Source organism: Chinchilla lanigera, unplaced genomic scaffold (genome assembly GCF_000276665.1).
Source record: "Chinchilla lanigera isolate Chin_1 unplaced genomic scaffold, ChiLan1.0 scaffold00033, whole genome shotgun sequence".
Taxonomy (NCBI): domain Eukaryota; kingdom Metazoa; phylum Chordata; class Mammalia; order Rodentia; family Chinchillidae; genus Chinchilla; species Chinchilla lanigera.
In genome coordinates this window covers 2,893,844-2,921,670 of record NW_004955434.1, presented here as the reverse complement: position 1 = coordinate 2,921,670, position 27,827 = coordinate 2,893,844, and the positions used below count along the sequence as shown (strand labels likewise).

Genomic DNA, 27,827 nt, shown 5'->3' with positions numbered 1-27,827 from the left:
ATATATATATATATATATACAAGATAGATATATATACAAAATCTGAAAAAATATAAAGTCTGAAAAAAGAAATATAACGAAAAAAACACACTAGAAAATTTTAAGATAAAAAATTACACATTTGTTTATCAACTGGATAAAAATGATTTATAAATATAGTACCCTGGAGTATGATGTGAATAGCTGTATTTGTATCTTATTTTGTTTGTATTTATCTATTTAAAATTTTTCACTTTAGAAAGAAAAGACAAGTCCTGAGGATATAGCTCAGTGGTAGAGTACTTGCCTTGCATGCACAAGGCTCTGAGTTCCACCCCCAGCACCACAGCACTACCAAAACTAAGAAAGAAAGCGTACACGTGTATTAAAAATAATATGTTGAAAATAAATCTTTCACTTTATAACCAAAACATATGTATGCTTATATAGAAATATATAAACTCATAAATGTGTGTATTAGAGGGCTCAAAGTAAATTATTTATTTTTAATTAATAAATATATACATTTGAAGATACATATATGTATATATAAAATATGTATATATATGCACATACACATATGTAAGTTATGTATTTATATATGTATATGGGTGTCTATATAGATGTGGGTGTGATATGTAGTATTACCCTAGAAAGATGAAGTGAAGCCAGAAGGGATTCTAATTTCTATAACCATACCCCTTGGTGAAGAAGAATTCTCGTTTCTGTGACTTGCCTTGGAAAGAAAGGACAGCAGGAGGTAGGAGGGAAGGGAAATGTCAGAGAAACACTGCTTGAGACCCTTCCCATGCCCCTCAGTTCAAAGTACTCAGCTATACTTTGGGGAATCATTTTCTGAGCCCAGTACCAAAAACTGTGTGTGTGTGTGTGTGTGTGTGTGTTGTTTGCTTTTTCGAAGCAGCATCTCACTACATAATCTAGGCAGGCCTTGAACTCTGTGTGTGTGTGTGTGTGTGTGTGTTGTTTGCTTTTTCGAAGCAGCATCTCACTACATAATCTAGGCAGGCCTTGAACTCACTATGTCGCCAAGCTGGTGTTGAACTCACAATCCTGTTATGTCAGCCCCTGAGTGTTAAAATACAAGCATCTGCCCCTGTGACTGGCCCTAAACTCTAGGGAATGAATGTAAAACAAAATGACAGGAAGCTCGTGGTAAACACCAGTCCAGGGCTAACTGGGGCTTTTGAGATCATGCCTTTCAGAATATTTTTTAAAAACCTAAAACAAGTGTGGGAGGGGTGATAGGACAGAAAAGAGAAAAAAGGGGAAGGAAGGAAGGGAGGGAGGGAGGGAGGGAGAGAGAAAAAGGGAGGAAAGGGGGAGGGGAAGAGAGAGAAAAAGGGAGGGGAAGAGAAGGGAAGGGAAGAGGAAGGGAAAGAAAGAGGGAAGAGGAGGGGGAGGGGAGGGGGAAGGGAGGGAGGGAGGGAGGAAAATGAGCAGGACAGTATAATAAAATATGCTGTGTCAAGGACCAGGAGACTAACGTTTCTGCAGCTTGCCATTGTGTGAGCTTATATCACAGGCTCTCTACTGTTTTCCTCTCTAAAACTGACTGATTCTGAGGTCTCCTCTGAATTTCCCCTCCCTCTACAGTGACCAAAAGATCTAAAAATAACACAGATTTCTAAAACCAAGGAGTTGAGAAATTTGGGATTGTTTATCACTCAAATAGCAATGAAAAAACTTGACTGTAGGTCTGCACTCCATCACAGCTCGCCCTCTGCCCAGAACCGAGGCTTCTGTGAGTGGAGAGACTTTTGCACTGGGGAGAGCTGGAAGCAGGTCAAGCTTTGTTGCTTGTCACAGCTAAAAGTTAAATTAAATCAGATGGGTCTTTAAAAAAGAAAAAAATGAAACAGATGGGTCTTTTTTTAAAAAAGCATTGGTCAGCTAAAGACTTAATATTTAAAAACACATGGTCGTTCTGCCATCTGTGGGATATGCAAACCAAATAGTGTCTGCAGGAAGCATGCTATTAAAATTTAGCAACTATTTCACCAAACTTGGCCAGGTTCTAGGAATGCTAAAATCTCACACTCTTGTCTAGATAAAGATCCATGTAGCCTGTCTTGAGGGAAATGTAGAAATCCCATCCTTTCTGCCAAGTACTATCTGGATTTTGGAATTTTTGTTTGGTTTTTGCTTTATGTTTTTATATTTTAAAATTATATTATAACTCATTATTAAACAGTTAAATGAATGCAATTACATTATATTGTATATCTTATACCCACATCGGTAGCATCTTAATGAAGAGTTCTGGAATTTCACTGACTGGATCATAGTAATTTTGTAAATAAAAATTATTCCACCTACTCTCTAGTCACCATATCCAAATTTATCTGTGCAAAAGATTTAAAAGGATTTTAATCTCACCAGAAGAAAAGTTAAATTTAACCCAGACTCTGTTACATCTGAGGTCCACTACTGATAGTAAGACCTGAACTTAGGTTGTTTGATGAACATCAGTAATTGATCGTAGTATTGTTGGCTTAGGCTGGAAATGTTTGTATCTGGAGATAGAAAGCCATTTATGGAGACTGTCATTCATATGAAAATTATAGGCCCACCCGGGACTATTCAGTTGGTAAAGTAGTGGTGAATTAATCCAACAATCTGGCTCTCTATGTACTCAAGAAGGCTGTGGAAACTACTATAAAAGGTCATGGACACCCAGTTAATTCAGCCAGTATTTAGCAAGTTAATACAAGTAACCCTTTTCAACTATATAACAAAGGCTTTATTTTATTGTATTCTATAGCTCCCTGTAAAACTTGATTTCCTCTTTCCCTGGCAAAATCATAGTCATTATGATATAGGGGAAATAAATGTAACTCCCAACCTGCTAGATGTCAGATATGCTGAGTTTAAGTTCCCCAAAATTGAAGGATGAATTCTAAGGAACAATGGAGATTAAGAGTAAGAAATTTTATTGAGAGATAGAGCAATAGGTCCTGAGAGACAGGAGGGAACCCAAAAATGGGTTGCTAACAAGCCCATTTTTCACAAGAAGTTTTATAGAGCAAAATCCCAAGGTGGGTACAAAATCCCAAGGTGGGTACAAAATCCCAAGGTACAACATGAGACAAAACTATGATTAACCTATAAAACTGGAAGTATAGCCACTTAGGTAATATTGATCCAATGGGAAGCAGGTCATGTAGCACCTGTACATGGAAAGAACAAGGACCTTTTTAGGAAGACACGTATCAGGAGGTCTTGATCACACATCCGGGTGACTGATGTCTATCTAAACTTTATAGAACCAAGTAATACCAGTTATAATATATTGCTTATCCCTCAGGGAGGCATGTAGGCCTGGTCATTCCATCTTTATCTTGAGGCCTGGCCTTCAACAGATGTGCCTCAGCCATAGTTGTAATGTGTTCTCATCCCCTGCACTGGCTCCCTCAAGGGCCTAGTCCTGTCTGACTGACTATCATATTTCTACCTAACTTAGCTGTCTGCAATAACTGCATTGGGTAGCTCTTAAACTGATACCTCATAACATAAAAATAAGCAACACTAATTCTTTTAAAAGACAACCTGATTTGCCTTGAGAAAAGAAATTCCTCCTAAATATTCTTTATCTATTTTGTCTCTTCTAGCACGTTAACCAAGAACTTGTCTGGATTTTTACTGGTCTAGGGATGGGATGGTCTGACTTCTTTGACTAACACAGCCCTGTGACTAGAGTTCTACACAAACCCTCTCAATACCCCTAAAAACAAAACCAGCTTTAGAAGAGGGTTCTGATTATGTACTGTAAGGAAAGTTTGCCGAGTTGTGTTTTAGGTTGTGCTGCTCATCATTTTATTGTTTCTAGAGAGTAGATCATTATTTTTTTGAAAGGGAGAAAGATGAAAGCACAAAGCCGATTTAGTTGCCTTTGACAATTACAGTTTTCAGGAGCAGGAACTGGAACAACAAAACCTTACTAATCTAGGGAGTGATGATTCAGTGGAGTGCCTGCCCACCTGCCATGGCTTTCTGCTCCTTTACCTTTTGTTTCTAGGGCTTGAGGATATTTCACTGCTTGTTAGAAAAGCGATCTGGTAGAGGAAGGGAAAGGAAGAGAGGAAGAGAAAGTCCATTTTTAAAGTGTAAAAAACTGTCTTGTTCTGAGGAGGGAGAATAAATATGTTGAGATCAGGGGTGAATCTAAAAATGAGGTAACAAAAGGAAGGAAGAGATGAGAAAAAAAAGAATAGAAGGAAAAAAATGGAAACAAAGCTTTTGTAAATGAGGAGAAGAGGGGCTGACGGGAGAGGAGGGTATGGGAACAAAATAAAGATATACCATGTACAGGTACAAATTCCCTGTGATGAATGTGATCATTATGTATATCTAAAATGTACCAATAAAAACGTTTTAAAGATAAAAATAAAAATGAGGTGACAGATCTGAAGGCAGCCTGCGCAGAATCGGCATATAATAGGAATTTAGTAAGCAGGGCTTTATAACCTACGTAACATATATACTCCTCTTCCACAGTTGTTCTCAGCTAGGGAGATTTTTGCTTCCCAAGGAATATTTGGCAATGATTTCTGGAGACTCTCAAGTCATCAGAAACTGTCCTGACTTGGGGGTGACACCAGCATCTGGAGTATGCGACCGCAAAAGGTCCTGAAAGCACATGGGAACTTGCTTCAGAGAGAATGGAAATTAAAACTGAGGCCACCGCATGGATTTACAGGGTAAAAATTTTGAGAAGGAAGAGGAATTTCAGCTTAAGATGTAATGCTGAAGGCAGCACTACCACAACCATGACAGAGAAAATCAGAGCAGCCCATTAACAAGGGAAAGGCATCCGCTTTAATGGAGCTGCTCGCGTGGGCTAGGGTCTGGTGATTTCCCCCTGGGTCATGAGTATGAAATGTGTGGAAACTTCTTCCTTGTATTTTAGGGGATTTCTTCCTTGTGTAAGGTATGGGCCAGCAGCTCTTCTCACCCTTGGAAATATTGCAGTGTCCCTACCACTGTTACAGGACACCTGGTTCTTGCAGTAGGAGTAGGAGTTTGGGGAAGAGTGTGCTCTATGCATTGTTGGCAGTGGGACAGAAACAAAAAGAGTGCTGGCACTGTTCGTGCCAGTCACGGATTAAGGTCCAGGAATTCCTCCATCCCTTGTCCTCATGAGGGTCCCTGTCCTATTCAAGTGTGATTCTGCTGCCACCAGATGAAGCCAGTAACCAGAGAGACAGGTGATGGGAGAAGAAGGAGCTTGATGAGCACCAAACTGGCTAGTTGGGAGGTGGAGGGCTTTCACCCAAATTCCATCTGACCACAGGCACAAAAGCTTACAGGGGTGTCGGGAGTCTACGTTTTGCAGTAATGATAATTCTTGCAGTAATCACTTCTCTTCTTGGGACTGAGATGTTGTTCCATCATCTTCCTCCTAAAGAGATATTAATATGAATTCAAGTTATATTTTTTCCTTTTTTTTCTTGAGACTGGGTCTTGCTATGTAGTTCAAGCTGGCCTTGAACTCAGTATGTAGGCCAGGCTGGCCGTGAACTCACAATGATCCTCCTGTCTCAGCCTCCCAAATGCTAGGATTACAGATGTGTGCCACCATGCCTGGCTGTTTCCTGTTTATTAGAGATTTTATTTGCTTTAAAATACTGCCTAACATGACATTAAACACTGCTTTTAATTTTTAATTTTATTTTATTGTGACCTTCAGTGAGTACTGAGCTATATCCCCAAATCTTTTTATTCCTTAATTTTATTTTGAGGCTGAGCCTCACTAAATAGCCCAAGTTGACCTCAAATTAATAATCTTTCTGCACCAGCCTCCAGAATAGCTGCTGGAATCACAGGTGTGCGCCACCATATTTACCCAATGACCAATGTGAACATTGTTCTTAAAAACAAATCTATAAATAAAGAAGAGATTAATCCCTTTAAGAATTTAGACCATGGCTGACTCCCTTTGTCACATTCTTGACAGAGAGAATGAAGAGACAGACAGAGAGAGAGAGTGAGTACACATTGGACTCAGGGCCTTCACACTGTACCCCCAGCTCTTTCTTTCATTTATTTTTTATTTTTATTTTTGAGAGAGGGTCTCCCTAAGTTGCCCAGGGTGGGTTTGATTTTGCAATCTTCCCTATTCAGCCTCCTAAAGTCCTGGGATTATAGGCATCACCCACCAAGCCCAGATATTATTCTACATCTTAATTATAGATACCCTGATTCATTTCACTTTTCTTCAGATATAAATGTGAGAACTATTGGATGTTTAGGGGGAAACTGTCAGATACTCATTTTATGAGCCTAACATAATTATTACACATTTGATAAATTTTCCAGGCTTTTTAAAAATGTATTTCTAGGTGAGTTAGGTCATGAGTGTTTCTTATTTTAATCAGCTTTTTTTTTTTTGCTGAGTGTCATCAGATGAATTTGTTTCTGCACTACTGCATCATATTCACAAGCTATCAGATCTAACCATGGCCTGGTTTTTAGATTGTTGCTTCATAGTTTATTTTTGAAATTTTTGTTGTTTCATTTGTTTGGTTGCTTGCACACTCATTTGGTTTTATAATCACTGTAAAATAGTGCTATAGTAAGTATATGAAAAGGTATTAATATTTCTTCTTTTTAGACTATATCACCACACTAAATGTCTGAGTTTTATGCAGAAAAAGATTGGCTGGTGAATCTACCTTCTATCTCATATTCGTTTTGAAAAAATACTTTTTCACAATGCTTGTGAGAATGGGCTTTAAAGTTGACAAAAAAGGAAAGAAAATCAAGAACTTTATCTCTATAGCACACTTAACTTGGTAAATTATAAAAAATTAATACTCTTTTCTGTATAACAATAAGAATTGCAGGTAAAATGTGAAAGCATTCAGAGCTAATAACACAGACCTTTGCCTTCCAAATGGGGAATACATTCCCAGGCATAAATCCTGCAAATAAAGTATTTTAAATATTCAGTTAAATATTCAGTTAATATTCTTTAATTCCCTAAAGATAAAAAATTAACAGGAAAAAAACCCTATAGTTATACATCACTATATCCCCAGTTAAACTGAAAGCAGCATAAACACAGATCAAGCAAGCCTTCGTATTTTGCACAGTTAGTAATTATTCTCAGGATCTTGGCTGAAGACATTTTACATTTTGCATACTAGTGAGCTGTTGCATCATTTTAAAAATTATTTTGAAATAAATTCTATAGTCCAATGAATCAAATCATCAAAAAGCAAAAGGATTCTACTGATAACACAAATTAAAGCCATAATATTTTGAATATCAGAACATAAAAACTCAAATGTTCTCACTATTAATAAGTTGTTTTAGCTTTTATTGTCCTTTGTCTCCCTTTGAATTGAGAGATTAACCATGGACTGTATCAGATTGTGCTAATTAAATGTTATGTTATACACATGAAACAGTTTTATAGATCCCAAGTACAATGAAATTCTAATGTAAGTGTTTCTAAAAGTGCATTTTGAGCATCTTATATGAAAAGTATCCTTTTAAATTGGCCTAATGGGAAGAAATCCAAGTGTTGGCTGTCCAGCACACTGAGTTTAATAATTTATAGTATGGATTTGTTTTTCCTTCACATACAACAATAAAAATGTTTGGACTGATAAAATAACTGCAGTTAGGGCTTTTATTAGCAGTACCAACCAGGAACATAGATCTTTGTCTTAGAAATGAACATAAGTCTCCAGATGGCAAGTCACTGGGACTTTGTATTCACATCTCCCAATGTGAATAAAGCACATTGCCAGAAAGATATTTTTTAAAAAAATCAATAGTGTTTGTACCGGGAATGTTTGAAAACATGATTGGAAAATCATCAATTCATTATGCACTTTGTGGATTATCTAGGGAAAATATTTAAAACTAGATAGGCTTTTCTGTGTCTCTAGTTAACCTTTATGTTGCTGGTCAATTCTCCAAAGAATATCTCTAGTTTTGGCATTATCATTGTGAAGTCTACACAGTATATCATTATTGACTCTCCTTAAAATAATCTGAGTAATTCAGCATGCTACACCAATGGTAAGCGCCCTCTTGTCACGGTGTCTGTACTGTTACTCAATGGGCGATGAAGAGGTGTTTTTAACTGCTTGTGCAGGTAAATCATGCTAAGTAAACCCCACGCTGTAAGTTTCGCATTTTCAGCTAATGAGATTAATAACTTTATAAATTACAGGTAGTCTTCATGAGCCTATGCAAAAGTTTTTGGGACTGTGGACTTGTAGCCCTCGATGATATCACAGTACAGTTGGGAAGCTGCTGGTCTCCAGGTAAGAAGGCAGTTATTGCCTCTGTTTCCCTGGCATGTATGCGACACTTAGGTTTCTCTAAGGGCCTCATGCACTTCGTCTATGCCAGGCCACCCTTTGCTTTTCTTGATAGAAGTGCCTCAATACAGAGCTTTATAGTAGCTTTCAAAATTTAAAAATGATGACTCAAAGGTACTGTGTGTCTTTGCACGTGCGATTTTAGGCCTTTTTTGTAGGAGATAGTAGCACCCACCTGAATATTGGGGATAATACATATACATTCCCTCTCATAGCATCTGGCACAAAATGGTGCTTTAAAAAAATCTTCTATTTTAGGCTGGGCATGGTGGCACACGCCTGTAATCCTAGCACTTGGGAGGCTGAGGTAGGAGGATCATTGCAAGTTCGAGGCCAGCCTGGGCTACAAAGTGAGTTCAAGGCCAGCCTGAACTGCACAGCGAGACCTTGTCTCAAAAATACCAAAAAAAAAAAAACAAAACAAAAAAAACAAAGATCTTCTATTTTAATTATAATGGTTATTATTATTGTTGTTGTCATCTTATAAAACATAGCTGGGCATGATGACACACCCCTGTAATCCCAGCACTTGGGAGGATGAGGCAGGAGGGCAGCTGTGAGTTCAAGGCCAGCCTGGGCTGCACAGTAAGTTCAAAGCCAATCTGGACTATATAGCAAGACCCTGTCTCAAACCAAACCAAACCAAACCAAACAAACAAACAAACAAAAATGTATTTTTTAACCAGGCATGGTGACACACACCTCTAATCTCAGCACTTGGGAGGCTGAGGCAGGAGGATTGCTGTGAGTTTGAGGCCAGCCTGGGCTACACAGCAAAACCCTGTCTCAAAAGAAAAAAAAAAAAAAACAGAAGTTGGGTACACTCTTCTAGAAATGGTAATTTTTAAAAGTTATTCTTTAGTACAATTATTTAATAAAGTTAGTAAAGATAGCATTCAAAGACAAATGTTTTTCTTTGAAAATGGAAAATAAGATTCTAGCAAAATAATAATTCCCAATATTTATCTGGCTAATAATTATTAAGAATTTGGTGTTTAAGTACTTTATGTTCATCATCTCATTTACTCCTTATGAACTGGATTAATGTTCTGCATTGCACATAAGAGCACTGAGGTACAGAGGAGTTAAATCACTTGCTATATACAGCTGTGTCTCCAGAAGTCTGTTTAGCTCTCTCACATGTCTCCTCTCCCTCCAAAGCAGATATAGAATCGCTATGAGGAGATCCTTCACTCATCCTGGGTTTCTGAAGACAGCTCCTGCATTATGCAATTTGATTAGTTTTCATTTTTTCATAAAGGTGATACACCTCCAGTTTTCAGAGCTTTGCAAGCTCATTCACGCAAATACCTTTACAAGACAGGGAACATTTCTTTCTCAGAGTATCCCAATATTATATCTAGATTTTTGATAGTTCTCTACCTGTATGGCTGGAGGCAAGGTGGGCACAGACTGTGGCTGGGGTGGGAGCCTGGTACAGGTGGGCTTCCCTGGCTGCCTCTCTGTCAGGGACATGTGGCCAGACAACACTCGATATGGGGAGCAGAATGCCAGGGAGTGTGGCATGCATATTCATGGAAAGTGTCTCAGCAGCTGAAGCACCTGCTGTTTCCTTGCAGAGAGCCTTCCACGTCCACCTGGAGAGTGCACTTTTGATCAAGATGAATGTGCCTTTACTCAGGAGAAAAGGAACCGAAGCAGCTGGCACAGGAGGCGAGGAGAAACTCCCACTTCCTACACAGGACCGAAGGGAGATCACACTACTGGGGTAGGTGAGTCACGCTACATGGTGCTATCTCTTAAAATTGTAGCCTGGGCTGTTTGCTGCACTTTTTGTTTTTTTGGTTTTTTTTTTTTGTTTTTTTTCCAGTACTGGGAATCGAACTCACAACATCATGCTTGCCAGGCAGGTGCTGTGCCACTGAGCTAAATCCCCAACCCTGTTAGCTGCATTTTGAAATGTGCAAATTGATGTCTCATGTTTAGAATACACTACACATGTGGTTCTACTCACACAGGGCATTCAATAGGTGAATTGAAAAGCATCCTATAATGGCTGTGAAGAAACTCTGAAAGACTTACAAAGAAAGGCATGCAAAGGGTTAAAAACAAAATAGAAGGGGACAAAAGTAAAAAAACAAAAAATGACAATCTAAATTGGATTCCAGGATGAGGCCTATACATAGAATCTACTGGTGTCTTGGTTACTTTTCTCTTGTTGCTGAGACAAAATACCTGATGCTCAAAATTAAGGAAGGAAAGGTTTATTTAGTTCACAGTTCATGGAGGTTTCAGTCCATACTCAGCTGGCTCCATGGCAGAGTGACACATGGCAGAGGGCAACTATTCATGGCGGTGGAAAGAAGCAAAAGTAGCAAGAGCAAAAGGGAGGAGTGGCAGCAAGCAGCCTCTTTCTCTCCTTACATATGCAAACTACCTGCCCCAGGGCAGGTGTAGCACTCACACCCATAATCCTAGCATTGGATCATGCATCAGTCATAAACTAAAAGCCTGCCCTGTAACTGCATGAGGCTTTGAGGGGACATGCAGACACAAACTATAACAACTGGCAAACAGAAGAGGTATACAAGTCTAGTTGTAAGCTCTCTACAGCTAAATCAAAGGTGGAAAATTCATGCATGAAACATGATTCATGGAATTCTTAGGGTAAAAACACAGAGAGCAGTGTGCTTAGAGTGTAGGCAGTCAGTGAGTACATTCTGTAGAAAATGTATAAGCTACAAGAGAGCAGACTAAACATTGATCTTATTATTACCATTATCTTAGTTACTTTTCTCTTGCTACTGAGACAAAATAACTTACACACAAAATTAAAGGGGGAAAGGTTTATTTAGCTCACAGTTTATAGAGGTTTCAGGCAGGGTGGCATGGCAGAGGAGCATTGCAGAGGAGAAAAAGTTCGTGGTGGGCAGAAAGTAGTAAAGCAAGCAAGCAAAAGGAGAAGACAAGCCTCTTTCTGTCCTTTATATTGTATCCAGGCTACCAGGACTAGGATGGTGGCAAACCAATCAGCAGACTGTTATAGTAACCACCCACCCTTAATCCTAGAACCTTTAATCCTAGCACTGCACTATGAATCAGTTATACACTCTAGATTTAGCCACCCCTAAAAAAGCCCCAGGTATATCTGCATGAAGCTTTGGTGGGACATTTAGACACAAGCCATGACAATCACCCTATATCAGCAAGTATAAACAATGTTAGTGATAAATACACCCCCCAGAGTAGACCTTTCTCACTTGCCCCTTCATTCATTTGGCTTATCAGTAGGATCAAAGCACAATATTTAATCCAATGTTTATTATGCCCATGATACTAAGATTATAGAGATATACTTATAGAGATTTACTATGTCTTATAGAGATATACTTTGTCAAAGATCCTTATAGAAGAATCATTATGATAGTAAATATGAAGACAAGTTACATTGCACCGTATCTTATGGTCTATCTATGTTAGGGAGGTTAAGAAAACTCTGGCCTTTTGTTAAAAAAAAATTAGGGTTAGGGTTAGGGTTAGGGTTAGAGTTAGGGCTAGGGTTAGGGTATGGTATATATAACCTGTGTGTGGAACTGGCCAAACTTCATAGGGTTCAATCAAAAGTAACCTTATTTTTTCTTTCCATCCTTCTCTTTACACATATTCTCAAGATTCACCACGTCTTTGCAAATCTCTTAGCTTTCCAGTCCTGTTGAGGGATTAGAACAGTCCACATTTAGGTACATTAAGGAGTCCAGTCCACATCAAAACTTCTACTTGGTATTCAGTTGAATGTTCTCTCTTTCCTTCAGCTTGGGCTCACAGTAGGCATAATAAAAAGACAACTATTCATTCTTTCTTTTTCACCTCCTCCCCTGTCCTTCACCTTTGTTATCCTTTTGTCTGGGCAGGTAAGAGGAAATTAAAAGAGCTTTTAAAATATATGGTGCTATTTTCAATTCTTTCTTGGCTATCAACTGTCTTTTGTTATAAAAGACAGCTAAACTCTGGGAATCTCTGCATCAGCCATTTCTGGCTGACTCTCTGTGACTGCCTCTTTGACCCTTGGTGCTCACACTACAGAAGTTCCTGTAGTCCAGAATTCCTCCTGAAAGCTTTAGCTGGGGTTCTTTGAAGAGCATTTGGTTGCAGCCACCTTCCTGGTGAGTGTCCCTTTGGCCTCGGATATTATCGACTATTAATGCAGCCTCGTCCTATGCTGACCCCTCTTGTCCTCTCACTGCCTCAGCAGATGGTGGAAAATTGTTGCTTCAGTAAAAGATGCTGGGGAGGAGATTCAGGATTGGCCTAACAGTAGATCAGATGCCTACTTTCAGCCTTGAGTAGAGAATTCTTAGGGTGCACTAGGAGTCCTCGAGACTACATTTGGAAAGAGACTGGAAGTTAAAACAATAAAAGAAAGACTTCTCTGTGTTAAAACCATTCTGAGAGCTTGCAGCAGAAAACAGAACTCAACCTGACTTACGTGGGAAGGGAATCATATTAGACTTAATAACAGGTTAGTGATGGGCATAGGTTGATGCAAGGGACAAAACTTTGTCATGGACACAGTTTCTTTCTCTCTCCGCTGATCTGTGCTGATTTTTCTGAATTGGCTTCAGGCCCAGGCTCAGGCTCAGGCTCAGGCTCAGGCTCAGGCATGGTAGCAAGGAACCTGCAGCAGCTGTAGTCTTATGACTTTCAACACTAAATATAACAGAAAGGTAACTCTAACAAAAATGTCAAAATTGAGTTTTACTGACTCCTGTTTAGAAACATCTTGAGAACCAGGTAGTATAAAGTTCACTTTGAATTCCAACAGGACTTAGTATTGTGCCTTATACATAAAAGGCATTCAAAAATGCCTATGAAATGAATGAATGAATCAGTCAATCTTCTATCTATCCATAAACATTCCCTGACACAAATAAAAATAATCACTTATTTAGCAGGACTACTAGAAAAAGGAATTGTGGCAAGGTATCTTTTTTTTATTATTTCAAGAGAGTAAGTCAGTGATAAATCAGTTTTAGCTCAAGTCCATTATGATCAACATATTGCATGGATGTATATTTTTCCTGGGAGAGAGCTGATGGTTTATTTTTCCTTTCTCAAGGATTCAAAGAAGGCTAACAATAAGAGGTGAGAAGACGTACCCTCAGGGCTGGGGATTTAGCTCAGCAGCACAGCACCTGCCTGGCAAGTGCAAGGTCATGAGTTCAATTCCCAGCACGGGCAGCGGGGGCGGGGGGGGGGGGGGACCAAAAAAAAAAAAAAAAAACCAAGATGTACCCTCAAAGATAGCCAGATTAGGACTGGGAATATAGCTTAGTGGTATAAGGACCTGCCTGGCAAGCACAAGGTCCTGAGTTTGATTCCCGATACCAAAAAAACAAAAACAAAAACAAAAAAAGATAGCCAGATTACTACAAAGGACTACTTTAGATAACAAAGCCCATGGAATGCCTTGACAGGAGAAAAGACAGAGGAAACCTAGTAAACAATAGAGGGAAGGAGTCCCTGAAAAGGGCAGAAAGGGACACCAGGCCAGAGTTAAAGTAGACCTAGGATTCTGCAGTTAGGATAACCCAAATTTCCCCACTCTGTCAATTTGAGACCTTGGGGAAGTTTCCTAAAATCTCTAAGTCTGTTTTGTCATCTAGAAAATGAGACTGATTATAGCTTCTTACCCGTTTACTTAACATCAGACAGTGGTCCAAGTTCAAGGTATTGGCAGAATTAATTTCTCCTGGCTTCTGTCTTAGGCTTATAGATAGCTGTCTTCTTGCTGTGTCTATACTTGGCCATTCCTCTGCACCAGCACATCTCTGATGTCTCTTCTTGTGACACCAGTCATATTGATTCGGGCTCACCCTAACAACCCCATTTTAACTTAATTACCATGTTAAAGGCCCTACCTCAAAATGGATCAAAGATCTAAATATGAAGACAGAAACACTAAACCTTCTGGAAGATATGATAGGTAGAACTCTTGAAGACATTGGTACAGGCAAAGACTTTATGAACAAAACCCCAGTTGCACAGGAACTATCACAAAGAATCAATAACTGGGATCTCATCTTATTAAAAAGATTTTGCAGGCCAAAAGAAACCACCAAATGAGTTAAGAAATGACCTACAGAATGAGAAAAAAATTTTTTCCAACTGCTCCTTAGACAAAGGACTACTATCTAGAATACATAAAGAACTCAAACAAAATCAGTACCCCCTCAAATTTAAAGACCCAATACAGAAATGGGCATCTGAAATGAACAGACACTTCTCAGATGAAGAACTAGAAAAGGCAAACGAATATATGAAAAAATGTTCGTCATCACTGGACATTCAAGAGATGCAAATTAAAACAATGCTGAGGCTGGGTGTAGTGACACATGCCTATAACCTCAGCATTCAGGAGGCTGAGGCAGAGAATTGCTGTGAGTTCAAGGCCAGCCTGAGCTACAAAGTGAGTTCAAGGCCAGCCTGAACTATATAGAGAAACCCTGTCTCAAAAAGACAAAAAAAAAAAAAAAAAAAAAAAAAAAAAAAAAATACAATGTTAAGATTCCATCTCACTCCAGAAAGAATGGTTATTATCAAGAAATCAACCAATAATAAATGCTGGCAGGGCCATGGGGGAAATGGAACCCTTCTCCACTGTTGCTGTGGGTGTAGACTGATGCAACCACTGTGGAAATCAGTGTGGAGAGTCTTCAAAAAACTCCAACTAGAGGTGCCGTTCAACCCAGCAATTCCCCTTCTTGGTATCTTTCTGAAAGAATTAAAAGCATCATACCACAGTGGTATAGGCACACCTATGTTTATAGAACACAGTTTGTAATAACTAAATCTTGGAAGCAGCCCAAATGTCCATCAACCAATGAATGGATAAAAAATCTGTGGTTTTTTAATGTAATCGAGTACTACTCAGCCATAAAAAAAAATAAAATAAACTTGAGACATTCCAGCTAAATAGATGCACCTTGACACCATACTAGTAAGTAAAATAAATTGGGCACACATGTGTAATACTACATTGTTTCTCTGGTGTGAGAAACCAAAAGTGTAAATAAGAACCAAAATGTATAATAGATACTGGGAAGTGGGAAGGAAGTGTTCAAATGGGAAGGGGAACAGGGAAGCAGGGAGGGTGAGAGGAAAGAAGGAACAAAGAAAAAAACAGAAGGAAAAAATGGAAACAGAGCTTTGTAAATCAAGAGGGGAAGAGGAATTAAAGGGAGGGGAGGAGAATGGGAAAAAAATAAGAATCAAGATATATCATGTGCAGGTACAAATTCCCTATGATGAATGGGATCATTGTATATCTAAAATGTAGCAATAAAATTTTTAAACGCAAAAAAATGGCCCTACCTCCAAGTATAATCCTGTCTTGAGATACTGGGGGTTAAGACTTCAGCATATGTGCTTTGAAGAGTTACAATCCAACCCATAACAGATTTGCTTCCAGAAACAGGGTGGACAGTGAATGATGGGGTAAACTCATAATTTCAGCGGTTACAGACTAGCACCTAGTCTGGCCTTGTGTCTTTATACTAAAATAACTTATTGCCCAGTGTGGAGCAGTAGCTCCATGGTAGAAGGCTTGCCTAGTGTGCCCATAGGCCTTAGGTTTGATGCTTAGCACTGAAAAAATGAAATAAAACACATTAACTTCATTGTCTGAACTGGTATGATCTGCAGACCATGTTCTACCTCCTCATCATACACTCAGTGTATGAAAATCTAATGAAACACATTCAGTAGATATAAAATTACTAATAATTCTCCTTTATTTACATTATTCTTGGGTTATGGGAACGTGTGTTGAATAATGTGGTAAGCCTTTGTTTAAAAGAAACAATGTGGTTATATTGCATTTCTCTTGGAAAACTTAAAAGAATGTTTCAGTTGACTGGGGTGAAACTTTACAGCAATAACTGAATGCAAAATCTTGTTAATGTACTCAGTATTTATTCTGAGTGAATACTTGATGCATTAAATGAAATCCTCCGGTGCAGAACACAGAGAACTCAGACTTGTTCAGAAGTACATTACTTCTACAGCCTCTCTTCTTCTTCATTCTATATTTCACTTATTTTAATACAAACTTCCAAAAGGTTCTCAAGATACCTTCTAGTTTTCTAACTAAATACAATCTTTCACAGGTTATAGCTTTGTATTTCCATGCACAGTGACACAAATGAGAAATAGATTTGCTCTGCTGTGCCCGAAGTATCTACAGGATATATAGTACTGGGTTGAAGATGTTTCATTTTTATTCTTAGAATTACTTTAATAACCTGGGCATATTGGCATGTGCCTAATATTCCAGCAGTCTGGGAGGCTGAGGCATGAGGATCACAAGATCAAATCCAGCCAGGGCAATTTAGCGGCTTAGTGAGACCCTGTCTCGAAATAAAAAATGAAAAGGGATGAGAATGTATCTCAATGAGTTCATTCCCCAGTACTAAAATTATTTTATTATCCTTTTTAATGGAAGCAATAATAAAGCCAGTGATCATTTATTGAACATTTACCCTGTGTAGGCACTGTGCTTAGAATCTGTATATCCTCACCACTACTTGTCAAGTTAGGGAAAGGTACCATTTTTCAGATGAGAAAGCAGAAGTTCAGAGAAGTGCCCTTTCACACACACACCCATAACTCATAGACTAAGGACTGAATATCAGGTTTGATGGCCTCTAATGGCTACCACCTGTGTGCACTGCCTGTCAGATTCCCAACCTACATGATATACTGATGGGCCCAACCTGGAATAGCTGTGACAGCCTGTATGTGATGGCCTGTATGTTTCAAAGAGAACATAAAATCACTCTAACATCCTTCACACCAAAGTTAGCGGGGTATCTCTGAAAGGTTATATTCAAACCAACAGAATTTTTGGACATCAATAGAAAATTCATCCAGGAAAATCTATATTTTTTCTGAATTATTTCTAATGTCTATATACCAATATTGCAAATTTAGTTCCAGAACTACAGCCCAACACACCCATTGCATATTCTAAACATGGAAGAGTGGCTTCATCTTATCCTGGTCTCTAATGTTGTGAGTTCTATAGGCTGATGTGTTGGTTCTTGGATCATAGGGGAACAGGTGCTACTTATTCACAAATTAAAGCAGAAGCAAAGACTCTTTTAAAACAAACATTTAAGGGCCAGGCGTGGTGGCACATACTTGTAACTTGGGAGGCTGAGACAGGAGGATTGCTGTAAGTTCAATGCCGGCCTGGGCTATATAATGAGTTCAAGGCCAGCCTGAACTACATAATAAGACCCTGTCTTGAAAAACCAAAAACAAATAATAATAATAATAATAATAATAATAATAACAATAATAAAACATTTCTTAAAGCCACCAATATCAGAATTACAAGTATATAAGAATCAAACATCTTAGAACTGAGAATAGTTATAACTGTTACATAGTCCTGGGTCCCTGTGATCTTAATTCTACATGTCCTAAGCACCTGTAATACATTATGTTGCCAAACCATGCACGAATGCCTCAGATTCATAGCAAGTAAAATAATAAGGGTTAAGTTATAACGGTAGTGGAACCACACCAAAGGACAGCTAGCTGGCTCTTCTTGGGAGTTGGAACTTGTCAGGAAGGGTAGGGAATGAGAAAGCATGTTGGGGTGGAAGAACAGCAGTTGCGAGGCATGGGACCATTTGGTAGTGAGGCAACTTTCCAGAATTGTAAGTGATTTAACCTGGCTGGCACGTAGGATACTGTCAACCAGGATTCTCAAATAGTGGAGTCTAAACTGCAAATCTGTCTGCTGGTAGTAGGTCTGGAGATATGACTCCAAAGAGGAGGGATGCATGACAGAGGCTGGAAAACAGATGCATTGTAACCGTTCTCAGCGCAAAGATGCAGCCTTGACTTGGCCACTACCGTGTTGACCCGGCCGCTTGACCCGGGGGACATCTGAGAGGCTCGTCCCCCCAGCCAGCGACGTTCACCCATTCAGCTTCACTCTGCACTCCCCCTCATTTCCGAGTTCATTCACATGGATGCCCAGTGAGTCTGCATTCTGGGGATGACTGGAGAAGTCAGGAGGTAATAGGCACATGGCTCAGATCCAAGATGAGGTGTCTATCGCATTGTATCTGAGCTGATTCTATCTTTTTCACTTCCCGTCCTTAAAGCTTGTCAGTCTGTACTTGGAAGAACACATACAAGAGAAAAAGCAAGGGGAGAGGCGTACAAAGCTCTTTTATAGACAACTGCATTAGGTGGCCAGTCAATACATGCCCATTAAATAAAAAGAAAAGCTCAGAAAAGCCAGACTATAAATATATCAGGTGACTGTATGTCTGTCAGAATCAATACATCGCCTCAGGTTAAATAAAGACAAGCCTTGGGAGTGGAGCTCTTCCGTTAGCTGGCAAACAGACCCAGTGATGCCTGTCATCCAGGAATGGGGCTTTGGGGAAGCTCCAAACCTTCACTGCCCTTCCAGGGGCTGCCTGACTAGTGCTCTGCATAGGCATCTTAGTCCTAGAGCTCCTGGTTTTCAAGTCCTTTACAGAGTAGGAGACGTGGGGATTGGAACAGAGCACAGATCCCTGTTCTTACCACCAATTATTTTTCTTGAACGAGTGCTCTTGGATTGTTGCAAGCTTTTGTTAATTCTCAGAGTTCTGAAGAAAGTTGATTTGACAATTTTTGCCAGTGTTCTTGTTGGAGGAACAGGTTTTCAGAGATTCTTACTCCACAATTCTATAAGCCATGTCCCCACTCCATACATGTGCTTTTTAATAAGTCTGAGTTCTTGGGTGAGATTCTGTATTTTATAACCACCTCTTTAAAGTGATGGTCCTGCCGGGCATGGTGGTGCACATCTGTAATCCCCATACTTGGGAGGCTGAGGCAGGAGGATCATCACAAATTGAAGACCAGCCTGGGCTACAAAGTGAGCTCACGGTTAGCCTGAACTGCATAGTGAGACCCTGTCTCAAAAGACAAAAAAATAAATAAACAAAAAATGAAAATAAAGTGATGGTCCTGTTTCTTCCTCCATCAATGGTATATTTGCATTCTTCTCAGCATTTGGTATTGTCAAACTTTTTAATGTTAGCAATTCTAATAGACAGGTAGTACAAACTCATTTTCAATCACTTTTTGGCTTAATGATTATATCAGTCAGTGCTTACTAGAGAAACAGATGTAATCCAAGATATCCAAGTACATAAGAATTTTCACATGCTGGGGATGTAGCTCAGTGGTACAAGCACCTGCCTGGCAAGCCCGAGGTCCTGAGTTTGATTCCCAATACCAATAAATAAATAAAAATAAATAAATAAATAAATAAAAACCTTAAAAGATAAAATAAGAATTTTCAAGGGGGTGCACACTTGTAATCCCGGTACTTGGGAGGCTGAGGCAGGAGGATTGCTGCAAGTATGAGGCCAGCCTGGGCTACAATGTGAGTTGAAGGCCAGCCTGAACTGCATAGTGAGATCCTGTCTCAAAAAAGGAAAGCAAGCAAGCAAGCAAGAAAGAAAGGAAGAAGAAAGAAAAAAGAAAGAAAGACAGAGAGAAAGCTGAAGCATCTTCCCTGGAAGCTGAAGGATCTGTGCTAGAAGCCAGGAGACATGATTATTTTACTCAAAATTGGAAGGCATTTGCTCTTTCTCCTGCACTACAAGCCAACCAATGTTTTGTATGAAATCTTTGTGTTGCTGGCCTTTTATAACATATTCTCTTGTTGGGTCATTTTCTTGTTCTATCCAAGCTCCTGCTCCATCTGGGATTATGATATTGTACAGTGTTCTGTTCGTTGGCAAGGGGTAGGAGGAGGAGAGCAATAAAATTTACACAGCCCTTGGCTATACGCTGTCTGATCAACTGTACGACTATATTTTCTATTTCTTTCCATTTATAACTCTCCATCTTGAGTAATAAATATTGGGAACAACCACGTTAAAGAAAAAACTTGTTCAGTGATACTAATTAAAGGACAGCAATACAGACTTCATTCAAAACCATCACAGCTAGGAAGAGATTATGCAGGAGAGGGGAGAGGTTGGGCTCCTCTCTGAATATTGCATGGGCCAGTGGGAATTAGAATGGAGGAGCTAGATGAGACCCAGCGCCTAAAAAATAAGTAAAAAGTAACAGCAGGGATAGGGGGATCCTGGCTAAAGTGACATGGAGGATTCTTGCTGAAGACAAGCCAGGGTGGTCAGAGGTCACTTGGGGGGCAGTGCAGAATGAGAACCCTGATCACATATAAAGGGTGATCAGACAGCAAGTTCTGGGGAGAGAAGGTTCCTGTGACACTGATGTAGCAGGGTGCTTGATAAACTGGGTTTTATAAAGAAGTATGCTGACAGGTCTACATAGAGGTTTAGGAGTCTGACAACGGTCTGGTCAAGCAAAGAATCCTTCTTGACTCTCAGGATAATAAAATGCTGCATGTACTTCTCTTATTCAGTTGCTGCAGAATAGTCACTTTGTGTTTTTCTAAAATTGTGATTTACTTGTATATAATAAATGTAGCCAGGCGTGATGGTGCATGCCTGTAATCCCAGCAACTTGGGAAGCTGAGGCAGGAGGATCGTTGCGAGTTCGAGACCAGCCTGGGCTACAAAGTGAGCTCAAAGCCAGCCTGAACTGCATAGCGAGACCCTGTCTCAAAAAGACAAAAAAAGCCAAAATGTTATCTAGGTGAATGTTACTGAAATTTTTCTTTACCAGGAATATATTCTGAAGTAAATAAGAAATTTTTAATTGACTCAAATTTACAACAGTTCATAGGGTTTTTTTTTTTTTTTTAGGATACTAGGAATGCTTTTACAGAATGTTTGTAGACCAGCTATGGGAACATGCAGATTTTTTGTACCAGGAATCAAACTCAGGACCTTACACTTGCCAGGCAGGCACTTACGCTGCTGAGCTATATCCCCGGTCCTAGCATACACATTTTAACTACTACTGAAATCCATTCAGGGAAGTTTTAATAGTTATCTGCCAGGATCCTGAGGTAGCAACAAGAAGTTCAATGATGCTGGGTGTGGCAGCACACACCTATGATCCCAGCACTCTGGGAGGCTGAGGCAGGAAGATCACAATTTCAGACCCAGCCGAAGCAATTTAGCAGTTTAATAAGACCCTGTCTCAACATTAAAAATTCAAAAAGCACTGAAGACCTAACTCAGTGTGAAGCTCTGGAGTCAATCACCAGTACCACCACAATATACATATAGCTACATACATAAAAATAAGAATACACTAGCAGCAGCTTACCCATGATTAGATGTACAATCTAATTTAAATAATGAAAATGCATCTGAAAGGGAGATTTCCTATTGCCTACATTGCTGATTTAGTCCTAACAACCTTTTCTGTTTCTCTTAAAATATAGGCAATAAAGTAATGGCAGCATACAAAATAGCAGAATTTATATATACATTAGCAAAGTAATAGACTCAAACTCTGAACCAGTAATTCACTATCTCCCTGATAACAGCAGGTATCTGTTTGGTGTTGGTGGACACAAGGTCCTTTCTAAATTAATGTAATGCATTCTGGGATACTTGAAGGATGTATCTGTACTCAAAGAGTGCATTCTACCCTTTCAATTCCCATCTTCAAAATCTGCCATTGTCTACTTGGAAGAATACATACAGACAAAGGAGAAAAAAAGAGGAGAGACATACAAAGTTGTTTTACAGGTAACTACATTAGATGGTCAGTTGATATAGACCCATCAAATAAAAAGAGTTGCTCAGAGAAGCCTCACCATAGGTGCATGAGAATGTGGCGAGTCTGTTTGAGCCAATACATCATTATGTGTAGCAATTCCAAGGCAGTTACAGTTCCTCACTTACTAATGGGCAATGTGATGAACCTTTCCAAACTCTAGGGTGATATGATGTAGTCCAGCAGAAAGCAATAAATAATGAGGTGCCTCTGTCCATTGCTGCCTACAGGAACTGGGGAATGGTTACGTAACTGCCACATCCTGCATGGCCGGCAGGGTCCTGAGAGGGGGCGACGGGAGAGTAGGAAAATACAAGACACATAGGATAAGGAAAGCTGGCGCTGGGTGGGGCGCCGCCCTCTGAGGGAGAAGCGGTAACCCCGTGCTGGCCCCAGTGTCTTTATTTATACATAGTAAAAAGGGGGGAAGCGTGTGATGGGGTCAAAAGTGCAAGGTCTTGGCGTTTTGCGGAGAACAAGGAAAGCGGAACGTTCTCAGAGCTACTTGTGCTGTAGTTAACAGGGAGGAACACTGACGCCAGACACCTGCTGACAGGCAACTGAGCTAGAGGTCAGCTTGTTTACACGATCTGCCTCGGGCACTTCACGTTCCTGGAACTGGCTTTGTTGTAGTCCCAAGGAGGTCACTGGCTCAACCACTCCTCACACATAACCTCTCTGGGCCTCAATTTCATCATGTGTAAAATGATAATAAACAACGCCCTGCTAACCTCTCAGGGTTGCTGAGATGATTAACTGAGATTATATTTATAAAAAGACTTGATAATGAAATGAATAGTATTATTATTTTTATAATTACTGAATCTTCTACAAAATTTGATGTTTGCTGGTTGTGGTAGCACAAGTCTGTAATCCCAGCACTTGGGAGGCTGAGGCAGGAGGAACACTTCAAAGCCAGCCTGAGCTACAAAGTGAGTTCAAGGCCAATCTGAACTGCAGAATGAGACCCTGTCTCAAACAGACAAAAAAAAATTTTTTTTTATGTTTATCTCTGAAATAGTTCCCTGGACTCATTGTTTTATGTTATTTGTGTTTCTAAAAAACAGAAAACTGTAACCTATGAGTACTAATAAAGTTAGTAGAAATCAAAGGTTTGATTGAAACCTTAAAGCAATGTTTCCCAGTTGCTATACGTCTATGACCAGGTAATTCAAAAGCATGAATGCTTTTTTCATTTGGCTGGAATACTCAGGTCTAAAGAGTATCTATAAGCAATGAAAGAAGAATCTATTTAAATAAAACTGTAAATGTATACAGGTAGTATATGGGAAAACAAAAAAAAAGAAACACTGAAAGTCAGATTTGTATGACTAAACTTGGGAAGCATTTGCAGTACTAGTTATTTTAGTTAAATAATAACAAAAACCAAAAAAGAAAAGAAAAGAAAAAAGAGAAAAATCTAGCCCTATCATTTGACTCCTACTAAAAGAATAAAGGCGTTTGTGACAGATGGCTGGTGACTTGTACCCAGTCTGGGTGGACTCGGAATTTATCTATCCATTTCTTGCCACCATCTGCTGGAGCAGCTCTAACCTGCAGGACCAGAAAGATTCCTGACACAGATGCTACTTCTTTACAAGACAATAAAGGCAATTCTTAACAAACCGCCAAAGTTTTACTGGGCTCTATCATTTTATTTGCATTTATAGGATGCCACGCTGCTGGGATTCTTTGTAAACATGTTTTAGTTGACCTGGCACTTACAGGGATTTTGTAGCCAAGTGATAATGGAATGGATAAATCAACAAACAACCATCCAGTTTAGTGAAAAATTACCTTTAGCTCTCCAGTTCCTTCCCCTGGCAACAGACTGCATCGAATCCTCCCTCCCCCATTCTGCTGCTGCCCAGAACAGCCACTCCGCATTGTGGTTTTTAACAATTCCAGAAGGAGCCGGGCATGGTGGCACATGCCTGTAATCCCAGCACTCAAGAGGCTGAGGCAGGAGGATCGTTGCGAGTTCAAGACCAGCCTGTGCTACAAAGTGAGCTCAAGGCCAGCCTGAACTGCATAGTGGGACCCTGCCTTAAAATGACAAAAACATAAAATAAATAAATAAAGTTAATAATTCCAGAAAGAGACACCATCACTGTTTTACTTCCTTCTGTGCTTTAATTTTCTTTACTTTCTTTGGTGGGGGGCCTCTTGGGGTTTCAATAAATCTTCACTCTTTCTGGTAATTAAATTTTCTTCCCACCTGATACTAAGTGAAGGTAGGACTCTTCTTCATTTCCAAGAATACTCCCTTCTTGTGTGAAATAATAATATATTAAAATATCAAAAAGTGGAATGTATTTGTGAAATTGTGCTTTAGAAAAAACAAAATCAAAGCGAGGTGTTTGGGTTTTTATGTATGTGCGTATAACTGAACTTAACGGCAATCTATCTCAAGTCCTTGTCTTTCGCTCCCCTCTTCCCCCTCCCCACCCCACACCAACAAAGAGTACCAGGATGAATCCAGGGCCTTCAGACTGAGCTACATCTCTAGCCCACTTTTTATTTTGAGGCAGGGCCTCCTGAGTCACTAAGTTGTCCAAGCTGCACTCAAACTTGAGATCCTGCTACCTCAGTCTCCTAGGGTGCTGGAATTACAGACCAGCACCACCAGACCTGGTTCACGTCCTTACCTTTTAAAAATTTTGGTTGTTGACATCCAGACATGTAGCAGTACTACCCAACGAGTCTGAAGTCATAAAACTTTAAATCATCAAAATCTCCAATGTCTCTAATCTTTCCACAACTAATCTTCTCATGCTAGTTTCTGGTACTGTCAGATCCTACTTGTACAGAGAAGGTTTGCAGGATGAGCTTTTTTAAAAAAAAAAATTACGGTAAAATATACATAACATCAAATTTACCCTTTGGACGACTTTCAAATGTAGAATTCTGTGGCAAGAAGTTTATCCGCATCCTTGTGCCGCAGTCACTACCATCTGTCTCCAGAATTTCTCACTTTCCAAAACTGGAGTCCTGTATTCATTTATGACAAGCTTTTAAAATCATTTAAAGATAAAGAATCATTTTGGAGAGACACCTTGAGCAACTGTCCTCGCCAAAGGATGGATGTCTTTTTTTCCCCCCTATTATTAGGCCTTGTCTTTCAGCTTTCTGTGTACAACTAGCTACTCCTTCCACACGGGCTCTTTACCAAGCTCCCAGGGCTCCTTCCAGCCCTGAAAAAGCCAGCCAGGAGCTGGAGGAACAGCTGCCTCGTAATTCAGGATTATGGAACTGGTGTGCGTCTGCACATCTACACAGGGTAGCTGTGTCGCAAAGAGCAGACGGGCCTCTGAGATCCCAGCAAACCCACTGGAACCCCAGTTGAATGTTAAGCAATGACCCACACAGGAAAGCGATTTGTTTTCTCCAGCCGACCATCCCTTCCACAGACGGGACCGAGTGTGCAGGAACGCTTGCACTGGTCCGAAGCGTCAGCATTGGGGCTTCCTGGCTCCCATCCAGAGCTTTTGTTTGCTGAGACAAACAGTGCTTGAGGCTGTAATGTGGCCCAAACTTGTCTACACCCAAGGCTTTTCTCTGCTTTCCAAACATATGTGAGGCAGACTAGCCCTCTGTGAAGCTCTGGTCTTTCCTCAGGATAGGAAATCTCACATGCAAGTCAAGGGAAAGAAGTGTGATCGAGAATAGTTTGTTTGGGCAGCAAAGGGGCAAATTCTGATCAGCTGGCAAACTTTTGGGTTTGGGGTTTTTTTTTTTTTCTTCAACACTGAGGCTTAAACCCAAGGAGCCCTGAGCTTTATCTCCAGACTTTTTGTTTCCTTTTTCCTTTTTTCTGTTTTGAGACATGATCTTGCTAATTTACCTTGGCTGGGCTTGAACTTGTGATCCTCCTGCCTCAGCCTCCCAAATAGTAGGGATTTTAGACATATGCTGCCATGCCTGGCTTGTTAAAATTATTTTTAAAATAAATAAATAAATATTAAAATTATTTTTAGGTAAAGGCATTGGCCTGCACTGCTCTAATTTGGTATTGCCTTATACATGTATCCTTAAAATACAAACAAACAATATCTGGAAGGCCAAGACCATTGAAGAAAACTCGAGTAGTGCCAGTGTCCCAGAAAGGTCGTGAACTAAACAAGGAAAATCTCTGCATTTTTTATAATCTAGAGGAGGGAAACAGAAAGACAGTAAAGATCAGGAAATTATATAGTATGCTAAGAGGCAACTACATGCTATAAAAGTAACTGAAATAGCCAGGCACTGTGGTGCACGCCTGTAATCCCAACACTTGGGAGGCTGAGGCAGGAGGATCGCTAAGAGTTTGAAGCCAGCCTGGACGCACAAAGTGAGTTCAAGGCCAGCTTGAACCTCGTAGTGAAACCCTGTCTCAAACAGAAAAATAATAATGATAATAATTGAATACCTTAGTCAGAATAGGCCTAAGAAGTTAATGTCTGAGCAAAGACCTAAAGGAGGGGAGGGAGCAAGATCTGCAGGTATCTGGAGAAAGAGCCAGGATTAGCACGTTGAAACAACCTGAGGGGATGCATCGAGAAAAGTAGAGTCCTGTGTGGCCACGCAACAGGGAGCAGACAGGTAGGAATGGAAAGTGGTAGGAATCAGTGAGGTAAGAATGTGCGGCAGATTGTCCGGGGTCCTAAGGACATCGGCTTTTACTCTGCACAGTTGAGCCAGTGGAAGATTTAGACAGAACCTAGTAAAACTTAGTAATACTTTTGTAAAACAAAAGTATTCTGTTTAATAGGAATTAAACAGTAACTCAGAAAACTTTTGTTTTACAGGCTAACTATGCATACTGTGTCACTAGACAGTGGAGGATGTGGGTAGAAGTGACAGACTAGCCAAGGGTAGTGGCACATACCTGTAATCTCAGCACATGGGAGGCTGAGGCAGGAGGATTCTCATGAGTTTTGAGCCAGCTTGGGCTATGTAGTAAGGCACTGTCTCAAAAAACCAAAATGAATGAATGAGTGAATGAAGAGACAGACTAACTGGGAAGCTGTTACATTAGTACATGTGAGAAATGATAGCTTAGATCAGTAGAGGCAGTGAAAAGTGAGGATTCTGGACACCTTCTCCTTCCTTTCTCTTCTTTTTTAATTTTTGAGCTCATATCTTACTACATAGTCCAGGCTGGACTTGAACTCACTGCATAGACCAGGATGGCCTCAAACTCGCCTTCCTCCTACAGCAACCTTGCGAATACTGGGAGTCTAGGCATGCTCCGCCACTCCTGGCTTTGGACACATTTTGAGGGTGGAACCAATAGGAATTCCTGACAACCTGGGAGTGGAGCGTGAGAGGAGATGATGGCACAGGACACTCTGGTGTTGGGTCTGAGCAAGGAGGAGAGCTGGAGCGAGATTCAGGGTGAGGCTGTCTCGGTTTATTTGGGCTGCTCCAACAAATTGACCAGGCAGCCTACACACAATGGAAAGTTATTCGCACTGTTCCAGAGGCTGGGGAGCCCGGGATCAAGGCATCAGCAGGCCTGATGTCAGGAGTGGGGCTTTTTCTTCACAGATGGCCATCTTCTCCTTCTGCCTTCAAACAGCAGAATAGACGCGGGAGTCTCTGGGCTCTCTTGTAAGGGGATTAATCCCATTTATGGGGCACTGCCCTTCTGCCCTTGCTAAAAAAAGTATCTCTCTCTGGCCAATCTTTAGGGTTAGGATTTGAACCTGTGGGTTGGTGGTGGGGGTTAAGCATTTGCAAGCCCGTGAATTAGTAAAATGAATTCTGGTGTGAAAATCACATTAGTGTTGAAATAATGGTGTATTAATTCCTATTAAA

At 40.1% G+C, this 27,827-nt stretch overlaps 1 protein-coding gene across 1 annotated transcript in view; it reads left to right on the top strand.

Moving 5' to 3' along the window:
* Mamdc2 (MAM domain containing 2) overlaps positions 1–27,827 on the top strand; it is a 180,824-nt gene that overhangs the window by 143,157 nt on the left and 9,840 nt on the right. Inside the window, exons 10-11 of the mRNA XM_005388556.2 lie at positions 8,183–8,276; positions 9,914–10,066. Coding sequence (XP_005388613.1) covers positions 8,183–8,276; positions 9,914–10,066 — 247 coding nt within the window. The remainder of the gene's footprint in view (positions 1–8,182; positions 8,277–9,913; positions 10,067–27,827) is intronic.